The sequence below is a fragment of the Oryx dammah genome, unplaced genomic scaffold, assembly GCF_014754425.2.
Source record: "Oryx dammah isolate SB20612 unplaced genomic scaffold, SCBI_Odam_1.1 HiC_scaffold_29, whole genome shotgun sequence".
In the NCBI taxonomy this organism is placed as follows: Eukaryota; Metazoa; Chordata; class Mammalia; order Artiodactyla; family Bovidae; genus Oryx; species Oryx dammah.
In genome coordinates, this window is record NW_024070213.1 from 107,007,345 (window position 1) to 107,028,833 (window position 21,489).

A 21,489-nucleotide genomic window follows, 5' to 3' on the forward strand; every position below is an offset into this window, starting at 1 on the left:
TGCGTCTGAGTGAACTCCGGGAGTTGGTGATGGACAGGGAGGCCTGGCGTGCTGCGATTCATGGGGTCACAAGGAGTCGGACACGACTGAACTGAACTGACCTGATGTCTTTGGAGAAATGTCTGTTTTAGGTCTTTTCCCCACTTTTTGATCAGGCTGTTTATTTTTCCCGGTGTGTCTTCATTTTCTTAGGCTATATAGCCAACAGTGGCATTGCTGGTTCCTATGGCAGTTCTATTTTTAGTTTTTTGAGGAATTTTCATCTTCTAGCATGAAGTAAGGCAGCATGCTAACTCCAGCTTTGTTCTTTTTTCTCAAGATTGCTATCACTAAAAATCCTTAAAGAAATTAAAAATTAGGCTTAATTTAATGTCAGATCAGGAGAGGCAGGGAGAAAAACCAGCAGAATAACAAATAGAAATTATTCATATGCATATTTTATTTTTTTTTCCTACAAACAATACAAGAGAGTTTATTATTTACTCTTCTTTCCAACATGACAGTAAATCAAATGCTGTTGATTTAAAGAGCTATAAATCACAACTTGTAGTTTTAATGTAGTTTGACAGCTGTTTGACCGTTGTTATTTACCGAAGTGAAGAAGACTCTTCAAGGAACTGATTTAGGGAGAGTGAGACAGAAGAGGAACAAAAGCTAATACAAGTCCAATTGTTCCAGAGCAGGCCACTGCTTGCAAAAAACACAGATATATCTGGAAAGGCCAAATGGAACCACAAGTCTTGGAATAGTCATTGAGGACGAGGAGTGACAGTGAGCAGTTTACCTGCTGGTTCCTGGACCTGTCCTTCATTGTTCAAAGTTTATCCCACAGAGTATTAATTCCTCCCTTTTTTCCCCAGGCTGCATATCTCAGTTCTTCAGGGTGATCAGGGGGCATAGTGCTTTTTCCAGGCTGATAAGTGGTGGGAGAAAGCAGATCTCCTATGGCAGGCATGGGGGAAGGATGCAGCCCTTTCTCCCCAGAAGACTGAGACAGTGGTCAGAGTAAGGCAAGGAGGTGGATGGGTGAGTCTGGACCCACGGCACATGTGCTGTGCTGTTCCTGCCTAGGTGCCTCAGGCTGTCTGGGAAGAGAAACTACCATGGAGGTGGGAGTGGGTTCAGCGCCAGCAGCTGCAGAAACATAAGCATGTATCTGACCGAATCTAGGCATGAGTACATCAGGAACAGTGCACATACTGAGTCCAATTAATCATGTACTCAGCACCTTTCAACTCATTTGCAGTAGGCTGAATGTTTACGTTCCCTCAAAATTCATATGTTGAAATACTGACCTTTCATATGATGGTATTAGAAGGTGAGCCCTTTGGGCAATGAATGGAACATGAGAGTGGAGTCCCCATGAGTGGGATTCGTGTCCTTTTATGAGGGACCAGAAATCCTTCTGTCATGAAAGGATACAGCAAGAAGACTGCTGTCTTTGAACTGAGAAGCAGACTATTACCAGACGCCAAATCTGCTGGCACCTTCTTGATCTTAGACTTCCCAGCCTCTAGAACTGTAAGAAATAAATGCCTGTTGTTTCTAAGTTGTTCAGTTTATGCTGTTTTATTATACCAGCCCAAACTAAGACACCACTTCATTTTGGCTTTTGTTCATAATAAGAAACACAAATGAATTCCATTTCTATAAATCAAATGACTCTTCATCATTTGACAGATCATAACTCCAATCCTTTGTGCAACCTTCTGTTTCCTTGGATTCTGTGGCTGCTTCACTGAGGCTCTGGGCTCAACTCCAAACTCTATGACTATGCTTTCTCAGTCTCCTTTCCTGACTGTTCTTTTCTAAGATCCTTTATACTTATAGCTAACTTAAGTATGAGGAATATATGATACACATATAGACCAAAGTCAAAAAATATATTGTTCTGCATGGAGAAGTTCATATCTCAGACTGCATCGACCCTGAGTTAACATCTCTTTATTCAGATTACTATCTAGTTGTCCCAGCACCATTTATGGAAAGTCTATTTGTACCCCCTCTGCTGCTTTGATGGCCACCTTGAGCTAGAATTTGGGGTTCTCCTTCATGCACTTTCTCCACAGGCATGCTTATTTATCCAATACTTACTTTCTCACTAGACTGTAAGTGACATGAGGGTAAGCACTGTATTATTTAAATTGCCCATATTCTCAGAGCTTAGAACAGTGCCTGGCACATAGGAGGTACTCAATATATGTTTGTTGTATTTAGAATGTTTATGAAGTCCTAGGAAAAGGTTTCCCTTTTTCCCACAAATGTGTTTAAATATAATTAAGTATTTTAATATAGTAGTAAATATTTAACAGAACATGAAAATAAAGAAATCATGGTAGATAATATACAATATTATGTGCCTCATTTGAGGTTCATACAGTTTCCCTTAAGCAAAGTGTTAACATATTTTAACCAAAAACATTTGATTCAGTCTAGATGTTAACAAGAGTCAACAAATATTGAAATGTTAATGTCTTAGAATACTTCCAAGTGTTATTATGCACAAATAAGATAAAATCAATTTTTATATACAGTAGATACAGGGGCTTTGAAGATACAATGTACATTTCATTCTTTTATCCATTTCTAAGTAACCTCAGTGAAAGTGAAAGTGAAGTCGCTCAGTCGTGTCCGACTCTTTGCGATCCCATGGACTGTAGCCTACCAGGCTTCTCCGTCCATGGGATTTTCCAGGCAAGAGTACTGGAGTGGGTTACCATTTCCTTCTTCAGGGGATCTTCCCGATCCAGGGATCAAACTCAGGTCTCCCTCATTGGAGGCAGGCACTTTAACCTCTGAGCCAACCAAAATATCTAACCTGTTGTAATTTTTCTGGGTAGCATGATTTTGAAATAGAACCAAATCACCTAGCTCAGCCTAGTCCACCAGGCTCCACATCTGCTTTTCAGTACAATTTTACGGTTCTCTCACTGATGTTTGACTTCATTTGATCCTCACAACAATCATACTAAGTGGGGCATTCTGTCCTTTTTACAGATAAAATCAAATATAATTATACATTATGAGTGGCAAAGAATTGGGAGATTTGTAAAAATCTCAGAATATATTCATTGTAAATGTCAATAATCTACTGTATTTAGAAAGTACAGAATTCCATTGTAGAATCATTAATACATTCAAACAACTTTATTTCATCCTTCATTGGCAAAACAGCAACATGAACAGAAAAATAGCATGCAACTTCAATAATTAGGCAAATATTGAATACATCTCAAAAATCAGACATCTATGAGACAGTAAATAGCTAACTAAACCTTAAATAATAACAACCTATTTTAAAACAGTTTTAATGGTTAAAAAAAAATAAAAATAAAAACCCAAGATCTCTCTCCTCTGTTTAGCAAGTGATGCTATATTTCCCCATTCCTTATTATTCAGGTAACTATTATACAGATGTATATACATATGTACGTGTGGCATTTTTCCTTTTTCTAAAGGCACTGAATTTAAAATTCTTAATTCTAGGCAAAGCAAACTCTTTAAGAATAAAAAGTTCTGTGATACCCACTTTACCATACTGTTCAAAAGAAAAGAACACATTACTGGAAGGTACAAGATGTAGACTTAATCCAACTGTTAACATGAATTCATTATGTTATTATACCAAATGAATTTGTACAAGTCACACAGCTTCTCTGGTTATGTGATAAACTTGCAAACTAAGGGAAATTGCAATTATATCCTTAATATCCACTCAGAATTTAAATAATCTAAAATCCTATCGTTCTATGATCTGTCTCTAAGCAGACCACTCTTTATGACTATCCAAATTAAAATTGTCACTATTAGCTGATTACATTTGCCAGAATAAACACTAGCAATAAAAGAGCATCTTAATTTTAATATCTATGGCAGACTTTTAAAAAACAAAAACAAATAAAAATTGAGTGAAACTGAAAGAATCCTGCAAAACAACTTTCTAATAGAAGAGAATATAATTTCATGTTGCAGTTATATACATAACATAATTTCAGCTGAACACCTTAAGTTCATTTGATTCTGTAAAATAGACTAAATCGATAAACCTAATTTTTCTTGGAAATTGTATAGATTTTGCAGCAAGTGTTAAACTGCCATATCCAAGAGTCTGAAAAAATACATATTATTATTAAACAGGATAAATCTGCCAGGTGCCTTAAAAAGAGCTGATAAAAGTTAGCTCCATTTGACCTTATGATGTTGCATAGAGTTCTTGGAATCCAAGAGTTTAATTCCACTGGCACGTGCAGTCTATAGGTTCCTGGAGAGTGTGCAGGACTTCAGTGCCATTGCCCGAGCAATAGAGTGGCACAGTCAAGTTGCGCACCCCGTTTTCACGGCAACACTTACAGAATCTCAGATGGCTCTCAATATTGATGTTATATATGGTAGCTGATGGGCATTTTCCATCACAAGATGCAACATTTATCTGTAAGGAGAGACAATGAGAAAAATGTCTTAAAACTTTTAAAACAGTGATATTGATTCCACTAAGGTAGAGTCCCTTGGATAGAAAGGATATCCAACCAGTCCATCCTAAAGGAAATCAGTCCTGAATATTCATTGGAAAGACTGATGCTGAAGCTGAAACTCCAATACTTTGGCCACCTGATGAGAAGAACTAACTCATTTGAAAAGACCCTGATGCTGGGAAAGATTGAAGGCGGGAGGAGAAGGGGACGACAGAGGATGAGATGGTTGGATGGCATCACCAACTCAATGGACATGAGTTTGAGTAAACTCCAGGAGTTGGTGCTGGACAGGGAGGCCTGGCGTGCTGCAGTCCATGAGGTCGCAAAGAACTGGACATGACTGAGCAACTGAACTGAACTGAAGGTAGCATATTGATTGTCCAAGATGGCGATCTGACATAACTCAAAGTATGAAATGTGCACACATAACTAGACAGATCTATGGAATGTATTAATCACAATCTAATGATTCTATTTAAGTTGTATTATATCACAACTAAGTAGACTACAGAATCATATAGGTCTTATAAAAGTGGGCAAACTTAGACATAAGACTATTTTTGCTAATTAAAATTGCATACTTAAGACAATATGTGGTCAAGTATATTTAGATTTAAATTTCTATCTCTCTGGATTGAAATTATCATTCAGAACTGTTGATTATTTATGCTAAGAATAAATTCATACTTCTTCACAAACCGAATATTTCACTATTAGAATGTAGGGATAATCTCAAATATTTTAAGTCTTGGCATTTTGTTTGCTTACAAACTTACCAGTGATGACACAAATATACTTCTGGAAAGACACAGACCCTTTAAATAACAAATTATATTTATCCACTTACAGAGCTTTGACTTATACAGTCCTGCTTCCTTATAATTGACTTAATAATCACTTTCTGGCATATTCTTTCTTCTCGTTTACCTGATAAAATATAGAATGTATTTATTCATCCAAAGGTTCATGTCAAATTGTTCCTTAATTCAATTAAACATATGAATATATTTATAATTGAAAACATATATTTATATGAAATATATTTCTATAATGAGATAGTTGAAATTTTACTCTTACGTAGTTTATGTTCAATATTTTCAATTTCTAAATAGATTTTCTCACATATTTTCTAGCCTTATATTTATCTCTTTACCTTATTGTCTTACAATAATTATTATGATCATAAATCAAACATATTCTACACATGGAGTAATGCTAACATCAATCTGTGTGTGCAGTGTATATTTTAATATTATATATAAAAAATCAACCATATTATATATAGGTAAATATACATAATTAAGGCATACATACATATATAAATCTATTTTAAAATATAAATTGATAGATTTAAGATCACTTTATCTTAATGGATATTAATGTAAAATTATGCATAAATGTAACTGAATTGTTACCAACCATGTTGAAATGTATGGATGACTCATACTTGATTTTATGGCTCTGAAATGATGTCACAATTTCTAATGAAAATGCCTCTGTGTGCATGATGGATTATCACTTGATAATATACCCAATAATATATATTTAATGCTGTATGATAGTGGATGTAATCCCTGAATCAGGATGCAAAACAACCAAGGTTCTTATCTCACTCTGTTACTATTAAGAATTTGCTTTGTCACTCTAGGAAAGCCATTAAACCATTCTGCTGAGTTTCCTTATTTGCAAAAGACTGGAGTTAGAGCTCCAGTCTTCAAGTGAGTTTAGTCACAAAACCTTTATTTAAAATAAATGCTTGTATGAAATCCCAAAATGTGAAGTATATAAAAGTTAAGCTACTCTGGTAGAAGTATAGATGGGTGGCAAGATTGCCTGAAATTAAGCTGTTCTTGTCATCCATGACCTTCAGTTGCTCTATTCAAAAGTTATGTCTGTTCTCTTCCTACTTGACTTCTCAGCAGCATTTGTGTCAATCCATCAGTCTTTCCTCCTGGGTACACTTTCTGCACTTGACTCCAAGAGGACACACTGGTTTTCCCCCAGTCTCTTTATGTCTCCTCCGCAGTCTCCTATTTTTGTGTTTTCATGCTGTTCATGGGGTTCTCAAGACATGAATGCTGAAGTGGTTTGCCATTCCCTTCTCCAGTGGACCATGTTTTGTCAGAACTCTCCACCATGACCTGTCATCTCGGGTGGCCCCACATGGCATAGTTCATAGTTGCATTGACTTATACAAGGCTGTGATTCATGTGATCAGTTAGTTTTCTGTGACTGTGATTTTTATTCTGTCTGCCCTCTGATAGATGAGGATGAGAGGCTTGTGGAAGCTTCCTGATGGGAGGGTCTGGCTGTGGGGAAGACTGGGTCTTGCTCTGGTGGGCAAGGCTATGCTCAATAAATCTTTAATCCAATTTTCTGATGATGGGGTAATGGAGGTAATGGTGATTTCCTTCAAAAGCACTTACGCCAGCAGGCTGTTGCTCCTAAGACTGTTGTAGTCAGTACCCTTGACCCCACAGCAGGCCACTGTCAACCCACACCTCTGTTGGAGACTCCCAGGCACTCATAGGCAAGTCTGGCTCAGTCTCTTGTGAGGACACTGGTCCTTTGTCTTGGGTCCTGGTGTGTGCAAGGTTTTGTTTGTGCCCTCCAAGAGTCTGTTTCCCTGGAGGTTCTCAGTCCTTTTGCCAGATCCCCAGGTTGAGAAATCTGTTGTAGGCCTGACAACTTTGCAACAGCGTGAGAACTTTTTTGGTGTAACTGTTCTCCAGTTTATGGGCCGTCTGCTCAGCAGCTCTGTAGTGGCGCTGATGGCAACCATCTCCAAGAGGACTTTTGCCACATGCAGGGTCTCCCAGGTCTGTTGAAGCCAGAGCCCCTGTTCCTGCAGCGGGTCATTGCCGAGCTGTGTCTCTGCGGGAGACACTCAAACACTCAAAGGCAGGTCTGGCTCAGTCTCTTGTGAGGATCACTGCTTCTTTCCCTTGGTCCTGGTGCACACAAGGAGCTTCCTAAATTACCAGTGCAAAGAACAGAGGAAAACAACAGAATGGGAAAGACTAGAGATCTCTTCAAGAAAATCAGAGATACCAAGGGAACATTTCAGGCAAAGATGGGCTCGATAAAGGACACAGATGATATGGACCTAACAGAAGCAGAAAGTGTTAAGAAGAGGTGGCAAGAAGAGCTATACAAAAAAGATCTTCATGACCCAGATAACCACGATGGAGTGATCACCCACCTAGAGCCAGATATCCTGGAATGCGAAGTCAAGTGGGCCTTAGGAAGCATCACTACGAACAAAGCTAGCGGAGATGATGGAATTCCAGTTGAGCTATTTCAAATCCTGAAAGATGATGCTGTGAAAGTGCTGCACTCAATATGCCAGGAAATTTGGAAAACTCTGCCATGGCCACAGGACTGGAAAAGGTCAGTTTTCATTCCAGTCCCAAAGAAAGGCAATGCCAAAGAATGCTCAAACTACCGCACAATTGCACCCATTTCACATGCCAGCAAAGTTTTCCATGCCAGGCTTCAACAGTATGTGAACTGAGAACTTCCAGATGTACAAGCTGGATTTAGAAAAGGCAGAGGAACCAGAGATCAAATTGCCAACATCCACTGGATCATAGAAAAACACAAGAGAATTCTAGAAAAACATTTATTTCTGCTTCGTTGACTATGCTAAAGCTTTTGACTGTGTGGATCACAAAATCTGTCAAAAATTCTGAGAGAGATGGGAATACCAGACCACCTTACCTGCCTGCTGTGAAACCCGTATGCTGGTCAAGAAGCACCAGCTAGACACAGATATGGAATAATGGATGGTTTCAAATTGGGAAAGGAGTACGTCAAGGCTGTATATTGATTGTCACCCTGTTTATTTAACTTACATCTAGAATACATCATGTGAAATGCCAAGCTGGATAAAACAGATGAAATCCAGATTGCTGGGAGAAATATCAATAACCTCAGAAATGCAGATGACACCATCCTTATGGCAGAAAGCAAAGAGGAATGGAAAGAGCCTTGTGATGAAGGTGAAAGAGGAGAGTGAAAAAGCTGGCCTAAAACTCAATGTTCAGAAAACTAAGATCATGGCATCTAGCCCCATCACTTCATGGCAAACAGATGGGAAAATAAGGGAAACAGTGACAGACTTTATTTTCTTATGCTCCAAAATTACTGCAGATGGTGACTGCAGCCATGGAATTAAAAGATGCTTGCTCCTTGGAAGAAAAGCTATGACCAACCTAGACAGCATATTAAAAAGCAGAGACATGACTTTGCTGAAAAATGTAGGTCTAGTCAAAGCTATTGTTTTTCCAGTAGTCATGTATGGATGTGAGAGTTGGACCGTAAAGAAGGCCGAGAACCAAAGAATTGATGCTTTTAAACTGTGGTGTTAGAGAAAACTCTTGAGAGTCCATTGGACTGCAAGAAGATCAAACCAGTCCATCCTAAAGGAAATCAATCCTGAATATTCAGTGGAAGGACTGATGCTGAAGCTGAAGCTCCAAAACTTTGGCCACCTAATGAGAAGAGCTGTCTCATTATAAAAGACCCTGATGCTAGGAAAGATTGAAGGCAGGAAGAGAAGGGGATGACAGAGGATGAGATGTATGTGGGATGGCATCACTGACTCAACGGACATGAGTTTGAGAAAGCTCCCAGAGATAGTGAAGGACAGGGAAGCCTGGAATGCTGCAGTTCATGGGATTTCAAAGGGTCCAACATGACTGAGCAACTGAACAACAGTCTCTTATACTTGGTCATTCTCATTCCTGGACCTCCCAACTACAGCATGGCCTGAGACTCAGTGTTGGTGACAGATGGCAAGCTGTTTCATGTCTTATGATGCTTTCACGCATTGGTTACTTCATTAACACTTTTATTGTTTTAAAGAAACAATTGTTTTAAAGTTTTAAAAAAAAGACTAGTCAAGAAAGAAACATCTTTAACAGGACCTATAAGACCTTATCCTCTCCTATCACTTTAACCCCTGTGCTATGACTGCGCTTGGCCACTTCCTCCACTTTGAACACCCTTCTCTCTTCCCGGCTGGCTCCCAAGGACATTCAGTCTCTACTCAATTGACACCTCATCAAAGAGGCATTCTCTAATCACCCACTTAAATGAACAACCCAATTCCCCTCCCTCTCCATCCCTTGTATTCTTAACTGTTGTTCTTTATACCATTTGTCAGTACCTGACGTAATGGTGTATATTTACCAGTTATTGTTTCCTCCCCTTCTTGATAACATGCACTAAGCAGGCAGAGATTGTTTCATCTTCTATCATAGTCCCAGTACCTATAAGAGTGTCTGCTACATGAGAGGCGCTCAACAAAAATTTACGTTCATTCATTCAATAAGTGATACTGGGACATCCTAGTTGACTGAATTTGTTTGTGCCAAGAGCCATTTTCTATTCGTTTCTCAGTTTCTTTATAACTGTAACGCATGTCATTTAGCATAGTACCTATGATAACAGCCAACGTCTGCAATCTTTCTGATAAAGCCTGGTCACCCAAAAGCAAAGACTACAGACAGGGGTTCTCTAATGCCAAAGCAGATACTACTTCACAGGTTCTTACGCATCAGAAAGAGATGTGTAGAGAAAATGAGGCAGCTTGTTACAATTCTGCAACTTAAGGAGCTGGGCCAAACTGAATGATCCTGAGGCCAGGCACGGGAGAGACTTAAGTCTATCACTGATTATGAGTGTAATCTACTTTTCTGAACCTTCATTTCCTCAACTGTAAGGGAAATCATACCTATTTCCCCACATACTTCCCAGAACTGTGGTGAAGACTGGTTGCAGTGTTATCTGCAATGGGTTTAATAGACTGTTGGCGTGTGGCTGACAATTAACAGTAGTAATATGGTCAGTCAAACAGATATTCCCTTGTCTGCCCTCAGATAACATAAATATACTCACTTCTCTAATAATAAAACATGGGGTTATAGAATTCTTGTGACTAAGAATCCAATGCTACACAATGGCTTTATTAACCTGAATCGTGTCTTTTTCCCAAAAGCTTCTCTAAACAATATTAAAATTACTGTTTATGCCAAGTTTTCTAACACTTCTATTTTTATCTTGACATAAACTCATGAGTAGTTGAAAAATAAATTCTTAAGCATACAAATAAAAATTGCACAAATACCCCTCTATTCTATTTCATCTTTAACATGACTTTAATGTCCTTATATCCTCTTTTATTACTTTCATCCCTGTGCTGTGACTGCACTTTGCCATTTCCTCTACTTTGAACACTCTTCAAAGGATGTTATAAAGCACTATGAAATAAACCATATAATTCAAATAAATATAAATTTATGTATAAATATGAGTTTATTTATATTTATGGGATATTTTATATACACATTATTTAAATGCAACTCACTAAATTGGTATTTCTCAAATGTATTAATTATACAGAACCATAGATTTGTTCAAATAGGTTTGGAAAATATCATACTCTCTATGTCCTTATTGGAATCTCATAACAATTTTGTGTAGTTTAAAGCACATTTGACCATAGAGCACTTTTTAAACTTAAACCCTACTGAAATTCTGTGCTATACCTTTTGAGAAATGCAGCAAGAAAGATATTTCTAGTATTTAAATTAAATTTAGATTAAAATTCACCTAAATTAAAACCTGTATTTATGTTCCAGAAAATAAAGACTAAATTACAAAATAACCACTTGCCATAAAAACATTTAAATAATATACTTTAAAAAATACAGTTCCCTCATTGCAACATAAGTAAATCTTATGAGAAAAATCATAATCTAAACAATTAAAACTAATCAAATTAATGTATATAATTTGTCCTCACTTACAGATCCTGCAACAGCCTTCATTATAAAGCTTCACAATCCCTTCATTCTAGGATGAGAGAAGGAATAGTGTTAAACTCAATGTTTGGTCATTTCCTCCTAGATTAGAAATAAAAAACTAACTTTTCAATATATTTACTAAATATCACAAAGACTTTTATAGAAAAAGGATTGAAACAACTATATCTAAGAACAATTTTTATTTTTAAAATTAGGAGCAGATATTTTAAATTTTTAAAAAAATTGTTATTTCTTCATAATATGAAAAAGAGTGCAAAAAGATTAACTTACTTAAAAGAACACATTTAAAATAAAACAAAAGATTTTCTTACCAAGTCGAGAGGTACTCTAAACAGAGATTAGTGTATTTTTTAGACTCCTTGAAATAAACTACTTTTTAAGACTAGACTGAGTTCCTGAATATAACTGAATGTTAAAATGATATCTCTTTTTCTCTAAGATTTTATTATTTTAAACAAATCTTCTATTTCTGAATGTCTCTTGTCAAAGGCTAAATTAAGAAAATTTCATTAATTATCTTTTGGAATTCTTACCATAATTACCTGATTGCTTTTAGTAACTTGCTAATTATAATTCAAATAAAAGAATAATTTATTCTATAAAAATGGATCTGTGAAATAAGATTATGCCTAAGCTTCTTTAAAGAGCTAAAATTCTATTACCTTGGCACATATTGTATCTTGTTATTCAGCCAGCTAGCTAAACATCATCACTAAAAGGTCACATGTTGAAAAAAATCAATGAAATCATGCTATTTCTTTACAGTGAAAGAAAACTATTGCCTTACACAACAGAGTAAAGTTTACTTTTCATTAGGGATTATTATTTCCTAAATAATTAAGGCTACAAAGAATCTTTTTAAAATACTATGTGACTTTCAAAAATCTACTGTCCCAGCGGGCTTTTCTCTGGGAGAATATGGAATTGGAAGACCAAAGCTGAAGGATCAGCTATGCTCCAGCGTAAGCTGAGCTTCACAGTGGCCCATGCTCAGAGAAACTATGGCCTCCCTTAAACCAGCATGCATTGAAAAGCAAATGACATCAAAAATCCGCTGTGGGTTTAAGAAAGAGAAACTTGACCAAGTTCAGATCAAGTAGTTTATTAATCCATATTGAAAGAGAGGCTAAGTCGGCTAATCAAAGATTTTTCAATAATCCCTTCGTCTACATATTAAAAACCCAGAGATAGTATCATGTCCATTCGGGGAGAGTCAAAATTATTTGGAGTGCCATATACAACTCAAACTGTCAAACAGGAAATATAATCAAGCTTTTATGTATATATGAAAATAAAACATTTACCAAAATAAAAAAAACATGTATGCATGACCTTGGAAAACATATTAATGTGCATTTTAAAAATTATATTTAATGCTAAATTTTTTTAGCTATAATAAAGTACAAACCATTTTGCATTCAGTCTCATTAAAAGGTGGACAGACCATACTGTAGTTAAGAATCATTGCCCCTTCATCAGTCTTAACACATTCAAATGTTGTACAATTATAGTGCCAGGTGCTCCCCTCCTAAAATAAAAGAGAAAGATTCTGTTTGTTTATTAAAATCTGCCATATTTCATAAGTAGAATGTTTCCTATCTTATTGAATTAAAAGTCAAGATTTAGAGAGCTTCTTGTGACATAAAATGTCTGTCTGGAGCTGTACCTAAACTTATCTAAGTATGTGGCAGGTGAGTGGGTATGTTTGGTTTCATACTAGAACTGAGATGTAAATGTGGAACAAAACAATAGAGAGGAAAGAAGCAACTCAGCGTCTTTTTCTACTACAAAATTAATTATCTAATTTGGCCAAGTGTCAAAGGTCTTGCTCTAATATTCCCTCACTAATTATAAAACAACAAATCATATTAGTTAGTATGACTCCTCACTTGAGGCTGGTTTGTTTTTTCTTCTACTCCCTTATCAACAAAAAATTTAAAAATCTTTGGATGACAGTGATTATTCACCCATAGTTCTGGTTTTCTATACCTTCTGGTTATTTTAAAATGAATCCCTATTCTTTAACAAATTTTTAAGATAGTAACTGTTTACTTCATTCCTGATTTCAGAATTCCTATTTACAAATAAAATCAGTTGAAACTAATTATAACTATTAGGCTGTAATTGTTAATCTATATATTTTTTATAACCCGAATTTTAAAACGTTAGTCAAACTCTGACTTGAAGATTCCTTGTGGACCAGCAAAAATTCTGACAAGCTTCCTTTTCTGTAGATTCTATTTTAATGTATAAATGTCTTCAGGTCCTCTATGAACCTCAGCTGGAAAAGATCTACAAGTCCAGGTCTAAAAGAAGATAAAACATTCAAATCAAATATTAATTCTAATATTCAATTCAAATAGTATGTTCTAATTTATATGGAATCCAAAATTAGTTGTTCCATAGGAATTAGATTTCTAGATAAATAAAACTTATCTTTGAAAGAGCCAAGAGTTATTATAACAATCTCGATGAATATTTACCTATATTACTTGTGTTCACAATAAGTATTCTAAACATAATTTAATCTTTTGTTTAAATATCAGGGTTATCACTGTGAATACTGATTATATACACCAATAGTTCCTGGATTATTGATATCTGTAGAGTTCATGTTGCTCTTTACTAAAATCCCACATTACTATATATTTTCAAGTAACCTCTGATTCATTTTCTCTCCCTGACACCTGTCTCCTCATTTTTTTTTTCTCCTCATTTTTATAAGCTTGCTTTTTCAAGACTCCCTCTTTAAAAAATATAATATAAAGCAGAAATACTGCTATGATTAAACAGATAAATAATATCAACATTATTTAAATCAATAACACTATTTACACATAATTATAAAACAGACAACAAGCATATGTTATATTGTTATAAAATAAGATAACTGTTAACTTTTTCTTACTTAGTAAAATGCACAGGATTGGAGAAATCTGTTTTTCTTTTGCATATATAGTTAATTCCATGTAATTAAGAATACCATAAATAATACCTCCATATAATTAAACTATTAATGGAAAAACTTAAGACTAGCAATAATAAATTGGGACTATCCTCAGGTAATGCAAATTATAATCAGAATTTGTGACCCTCCTAAATCTGATGACATCACTAATAACTGTATTAAAATTACATGGTTCCCTTCTTCTGTTCTAAAAATGAGAAACAGTAGGCCAGTCTGTAAACCTCCATAGAGTTATTATAAGATAATGGAAGAATTCTGAATAATTATATTGAGGAAAGATGTGATACAGCATTCATTATTCCTGAAATCTCCTTTTTAAAATTTTCAAAAATTTTAAATCTTTTCTTATATTTACCTACTGAAGTCTTCAATACCTGAAATAATAAAGTACTAACATCTTGAGTTTCAGACTTTTGTTAAAATGCTTCATTTCAAATGAGTGAATAAAATAACACTCTTTTTCTTTGTTCTAATGAAAGGATCTCTGATAAAATAAGTTTGAGAAAGCAGTTAAATATGCTCCTTCACAAAAGGAATCATGGACTTTAAAATGTTAACTATGTCTTGTGTATTGCAAGTGTGCTCCACGTGGGTGTGCTTATTGTATGTGGAATACTGTGTGTGAGAGAGAGATTTTTCAAATTTATGTGAACGCCTTATTCAGAAAATAGCACAGAGAGCTACCCTCCAGAGAAATACATTTTAGGGATGAAGTAATTCATACCTCATACATAACTGTAGTTCCATTTTCCATTTGAAATTTGCAGGATATATTTTTGCAGCTACCACAACAATCATAATCTCTTGGGGGTGGAGTATACACCTGGTGCTGTGCAAAGTAATAATAATTTGAATTAGCCAACAGCAATACTGATATTTTTGATGAATTAGTTCTGAAAGTGCTTCCCATTATAACATATGCTCTTAGAGGGAGGGTCAAGAGGAAGAGGACATACGCATACTATGGCTGACTCATGTTGATGTATGGCAGAAACCAACACAACACTGTAAAGTGGTTATCCTGCAATTAAAACTAAATTTTAAAAATTATGCTCCCTTAGAATATCTGTAAGCATTTCTAAGGTTGAATTTGAGGCACATCAAATAATATAGCTGTATTAGAGGTGAAGTAGTTGTTAACCTTTACACCTAGCAGAAAAGATTCATCAAGCAGATGTAAAAAGCTCAGGTCAAACAAGCTGTATAGAAAATGCTGCTGCTGCTGCTGCTAAGTCGCTTCAGTCGTGTCATAGACGGCAATCCACCAGGCTCCCCCGTCCCTGGGATTCTCCAGGCAAGAACACTGGAGTGGGTTACCATTTCCTACTCCAAGGCATGAAAGTGAAAAGTGAAGGTGAAGTCAGTCAGTCCTGTCTGACTCTTAGCGACCCCATGGACTGCAGCCCACCAGGCTCCTCCATCCATGGGATTTTTCCAGGCAAGAGTACTGGAGTGGGGTGCCATTGCCTTCTCCGTGTATAGAAAATAAGACTCCTGAAATTCAAGGTTATACACAAGAAAAGGATACTGTATTATATAGATATACTATAAATTAATAGATTATTAAAGCACTATTCAAGTGTATATTTTTAAATTATAGAATATTTACTTGTTCAAATTCTACAGCTGCCATTTTAAGATTAATGAACTTGTACCAGAATGACTTAGAAAAAATACTTACAATATCACATTCTTTTGAACAGTTCACCATTGTAAAGTTCAAAGTGTGGAAGCCTGTATGGTTATCTTTTTCTTCGAGACACTCTACCACGTAACAAAAATCCCCGTCCAAATACCTTATCATAGATTGGCCAGGATTTAATACTGATATTTCTTGAAATACACACACATCATCCTTTTCTAAGAAAAAAATAAAAAGTCAACAAAAAGTACAATATTCAGGTTTTTTATTAATCAATCAATAGAACTTTTATTTAAGACTATGTTTTTATTGCGATGTGCAATTTTTTAAAAACCAATAAAGATCTTTAACTTTATAAATTATAATAGCTCAAGAGTTCACTTAATAATGAATGTGACATTTATTCCTTAACATACAGTAAGAAATTATATATAAACTCAACTACTAGTTACTGTTTGAACTTTCTCTAAAAGCTATAATTTATAGCAGATTCTAGAATTTTAGCTTAAAGTAATCATCAAGCTACTTGTTGTTCCCTCTTCTGGAAACATAACATGACAATTTGGGGGAATGGATATAAATGAAGGCAAAAATATAAATCAATAACAGTAGGCCTCTTCATAAAGGTATTGTGTAACATTTCATGTTTGTTATTTTGAGAGAAAATTTTTCAATTTTATTGTGCTGCAAAATATATAATTATATAAGTCTTCCTTTACGATGAAGGTAGCTGATACACTGTGCTACCACATCTTTGAAAGTGGCTTTAGGTAGGCTGGAATAACTCTTTGTGCCTTGCCAATGCTGGATTTAATTCTTCTTTCACATAAAAATATCAGAGTTTCAAGATATTGAACCATTTATTTTCTATTAACCTACTTAATATGAAGATTTGTTTCATAGAAAAATCAACCTTATGCCATACAGTGTTAACATCAATAATTATAAAAGAGTGAACAAAAATCTCTCACTTTTAGATGTTATCAATTTTTAAATTAAATTATATACACAAAAAAGAACCTTGGCATTAACTTTAAATGCAGTGAAGCCTCTGAAAAAGAATCATTTTTATGTTTTGTTATGAAGTTTCTGAGCAACTTCACTTATGAAGTTTCTCAGAACATTTAGGAATATTACACAAGAGGAAATAAAAAAATTAAAAGTACACTTTTTATACTAAAAAACTGGCAAATGGCTTAAAATGTGTAATATAATCTCAAAAATAATTTTTTTAATTAAATTAAATTAATTTTTAATAGTGAATAACATATACCAATAATATGATTATCACTTAAAAGTTTCAAAGACATAGTTACCACAGATATACTGTACACATCCACAGACACTCTGAAAGTTGTAGTCTATTGCAGTAAATTCTCCCTATTAGAAAGATATTATTATTATATGACTTACCAACATAGTTTATTGTATTACCGTTGAAAAAAATATGCACTGTAACATCTAATAAGTATCCTACCCCACAACCACATAGCAACTTCATAGTAAATATCTGATAAGGAACAAGCTTTGATTAACCCAACAGTCATTTAATTAGTAGCCTAAGGAAAAAACTCACAATAAACAATATGATCATAGACCAGACAGTCTGTCTAAACTTTAATTTCCTTATCTATTAAATGAGTGAAGATGGATAAGATGATCTTTATGGATTGTCCTAACTTTAAAATTATACTGTTTGACTCTGAGCTCCTAGTGGGCAATTCAAGATAAAGAGAATGCTTGCTAATCCTAGAAACTTCTCTTGAGGAAAATGTTCTTATCTGCTCTATAGAGGTGGTCCAGAACTCTGATGTATGCACAGAGCAACGCTGCTATAGCATATAAAACAAGAACAGAAGAGTGAACTATTAATATCACAGGCTCAGGAACAATACTGCCCTTCTGCCAATCTTGCTCTGCTACTTACTAGCTGTGTGATCTAGGGCAGGTTACTTAGCCAGTCTGCTCCTCACCTTCCTCATTTACAAAATGGTGATAATAATACTGTCTGCCTCTTAGAAATGTTGAAAGAAACAAATGGATCAATATATATAAGGGCTTCAAATAAGCTGATGTACAGAAAGTGCTCTAATCTTTCTCTCTCTTTCTGCTCTGCTCTGCTCTACTCTCTACTCAGTTGTGTGTGACTCTTTGCAACCCCATGGACTATAGCCCACCAGGCTCCTCTGTCCATGACATTTTCCAGGCAAGATAGTAGGTAAATTGCTGTCACAACCAACGCCTAAACTTTTCTTTACTAGGAAAATTCTATTGGTTCTTCTCAAGTAGGACTCAGGCCTAAAGTTTCAAGAATTGTATTTTAGACATCAACTTTTCCTGGGTATCTTTAATTTTCATATGATAGTAATAAACACTAATTTGATTATCAACACAAAAAATAATTCAGATAAATTCATAGTAATATATAAAAGGCACTTCCTCCATAATTAGTAATATTCTACTTTTTATAGTGCCTTATGGGTTGCAATGGAGAAGGCAATGGCACCCCACTCCAGCACTCTTGCCTGGGAAATCCCATGGACGGAGGAGCCTGGTGGGCCGCCATCCATGGGGTCGCTAAGAGTCAGACACGACTGAGCAACTTCCCTTTCACTTTTCACTTTCATGCATTGGAGAAGGAAATGGAAACCCACTCCAGTGTTCTTGCCTGGAGAATCCCAGGGATGGGGGAGGCTGGTGGGCTGCCATCTATGGGGTCGCACAGAGTCGGACACGACTGAAGCGACTTAGCAGCAGCAGCAGCATGGGTTGCAAAGTAATTTCATAAACATTAACACATTTGATGTTTTATGGCTTTTAGTCATTATACAATTCCAGTGGGGCTGGAAATAAAATATTAGAAATACAGAGTTTAAAATAGTAATAAATCAAGCTCTCCCACTGCATAAACTATTCCAAAATATTAGATAAGGAAGCAGGCTCGCACTAACTGTTTTAAGTCACTTATCTGTTTTTCAATAGTTAGAGCACAATGCCCACAGTGTCCTCTCAAGCTTAGGCTTAAATCTTCTCATCTTCCTTCCTAACTTATTTCCTCTGAGATCTTACTCACGGATTTAGTTATACTTTTATTCTCATAAGTACCCAATGTCAATCAGAGGAAATAGCTCCTTGATTGTTCTACCAATACTTAATATTAATCAAATATGATGGTATTTTGTTTTTATTCTCAAGCAAGCATCCCTCCCCTTTATAGTCAGTAGCAAAATCACCTCAAAATGTTTCCACTTTTTAGCTATTACAAATAGTGCTGCTATGAACATTCAAACTTTGTGGGGATGTATGTTTTCATTTCTCATGGATATATACCTAGGAGTGGAATTGCTGAGTCATATGGTGACTATATATTTAACCTTTTGAGTAAGTACCAGGCTGTCTTCCAAAGCAGCTAGTTCTGTATTCCCACAGCAGAGCATGAGGGTTCCAGTTTCTCCACATCCTTGCCAACATGTATTAATATCTGTCTTTTCAGCGAGTGTGAAGTGATCTCTCATTGTAGTTCTGATTTGCATTTGAAAAAGTGAAAGGGTTAGTGACTCAGTCGTGTCCAACTCTTTGTGACTCCATGGACTGAACTACAAGCCTCCTCTGTCCAGGGAATTCTCCAGGCAAGAGTACTGGAGTGGGTAGCCACCCCCTTCTCCAAGGGCTCTTTCTGACTCAGGGATCAAATTCAGTCCACATTACAGGCAGATTCTTTACCATCTGAGTTAAGGAACTCTTCAAGCACTACTGTCCACTGCCTATTTTATTTGGACAAATGTCTGGTTATATCCATAAAATGGAATATTATTTAAAAGTAAAAAAAGAAATGAAGTAGATACATGCTACAACACAGATGAATCTTGACAACCTTATGCTAAATGAAAGGAATCACAAAAGACCACACATTATATGATTTCATTTACATGAAATAGTAAGAATAAGAAAATCTATAGAGATAGAGAGGATATTGTAATTTCCTAGGTCAAGGGAGTTTTGAGGGACACAGTAACTCCTAAGAGGTACAGAGTTTCTTGGGGCAGAGGATAATACAATTTTTCTAAAATTGATTGTGCTGATGGTTGCACAATCTGTAAGCAAAATAAAAACCATTTAATTTCACACTCTAAATGGCTGAATTGTATGGTATGTGAATTATATTTCAATAAAGCTGTTGCTAAAAAAGAAATATATTATTAAATATTTTTTCAGTGTCTAAGACAATGTACTTTTTAAAAAAACACTGAGGACTATAGTCTGCCATGCTCCTTTGTCCACGGGATGCTCTAGGCGAGAATACTGGAGTGGGTTGCCATTTCCTTCTCCAGGGGATCTTCACGACCCAGGAATTGAACCGGGGTCTCCTGCATTGCAGGCACATTCTTTATTGACTGAGCTATGAGGGAAGCCCAAACATGTCTTCTTTGACAGATAAGGCCAAAAATATATAATCTTTCTCAAGTCTTAGAGGCATATCATAGAGGTAAATATTTAAAGGGGGGAAAAAAGACTTGCAAAGTGTCATATCCAATGGTTATCCATATACTAAGTGTCCATCTAAAATAGTTAAATAAGTGATACCAGAGTTATAATTATTGTTTTTATAAGTTAAATTTGTATAATTCCTAAAAGATATGCATGTTCATAGATAACTCCTAAGAAGGTACAGACAGCTAGTTACCTATTTATATCTCCTGCTCCTCTGAAACAAATGCATTGTTAGTACACTTCCTTAAAGAATCACTGGGAACACTTTCAATATTGAGATAATATATTTTCAATATTGTGCTTCATTTTAGACCAGTGAGCTTATATAGATATGACTATATCTATATAAGGTAGATATGACTAAATCTATCTAGGGTAGATTTAGTCACCAATGGAAAAAATAACATTGTGTGATCACTTACTAAGAACCAGACATCCTGGAATGTGAAGTCAAATGGGCCTTAGAAAGCATCACTACGAACAAAGCTAGTGGAGGTGATGGAATTCCAACTGAGCTATTTCAAATCCTAAAAGATAATTCTGTGAAAGTGCTGCCATCAATATGCCAGCAAAACTGGAAAACTCAGCAGTAGCCACAGGACTGGAAAGGGGCAGTTTTCATTCCAATCCAAAAGAAAGGCAATGCCAAAGAATGCTCAAACTACCACACAATTGCACTCATCTCACACACTAGCAAAGTAATGCTCAAAATTCTCCAAGCCAGGCTTCAACAGTACATGAACCGTGAACTACCAGATATTCAAGCTGGATTTAGAAAAGGCAGAGGAACCAAAGATCAAATTGCCAACATCCGTTGGATCATCGATAAAGCAAGGGAGTTCCAGAAAAACATCTACTTTTGCTTTATTGACTATGCCAAAGCCTTTGACTGTATGGATCACAACAAACAGAAAAATTTTTAATGAGATGGGAATACCAAACCACCTTACCTGCCTCCTGAGAAATCTGTATACAGGTCAAGAAGCAACAGTTAGAATTAGACATGGAACAACAGACTGGTTCCAAATAGGAAAAGGAGTACATCAAGGCTGTATATTGTCACCCTGCTTATTTAACTTCTATGCA

The 21,489-nt window shown here is 35.7% G+C and overlaps 1 protein-coding gene across 1 annotated transcript in view; it reads right to left on the reverse strand.

Moving 5' to 3' along the window:
• Window positions 1–3,132: 3,132 nt before the first annotated feature.
• OTOGL (otogelin like) overlaps window positions 3,133–21,489 on the reverse strand; it is a 168,976-nt gene continuing 150,619 nt past the window's right edge. The window contains exons 50-56 of the mRNA XM_040233978.1: window positions 17,229–17,292; window positions 15,952–16,130; window positions 14,995–15,099; window positions 12,711–12,830; window positions 11,285–11,330; window positions 5,320–5,399; window positions 3,133–4,429 (exon numbers count right to left, since the gene is read on the reverse strand). Coding sequence (XP_040089912.1) covers window positions 4,229–4,429; window positions 5,320–5,399; window positions 11,285–11,330; window positions 12,711–12,830; window positions 14,995–15,099; window positions 15,952–16,130; window positions 17,229–17,292 — 795 coding nt within the window. The 3' untranslated portion in view covers window positions 3,133–4,228. The remainder of the gene's footprint in view (window positions 4,430–5,319; window positions 5,400–11,284; window positions 11,331–12,710; window positions 12,831–14,994; window positions 15,100–15,951; window positions 16,131–17,228; window positions 17,293–21,489) is intronic.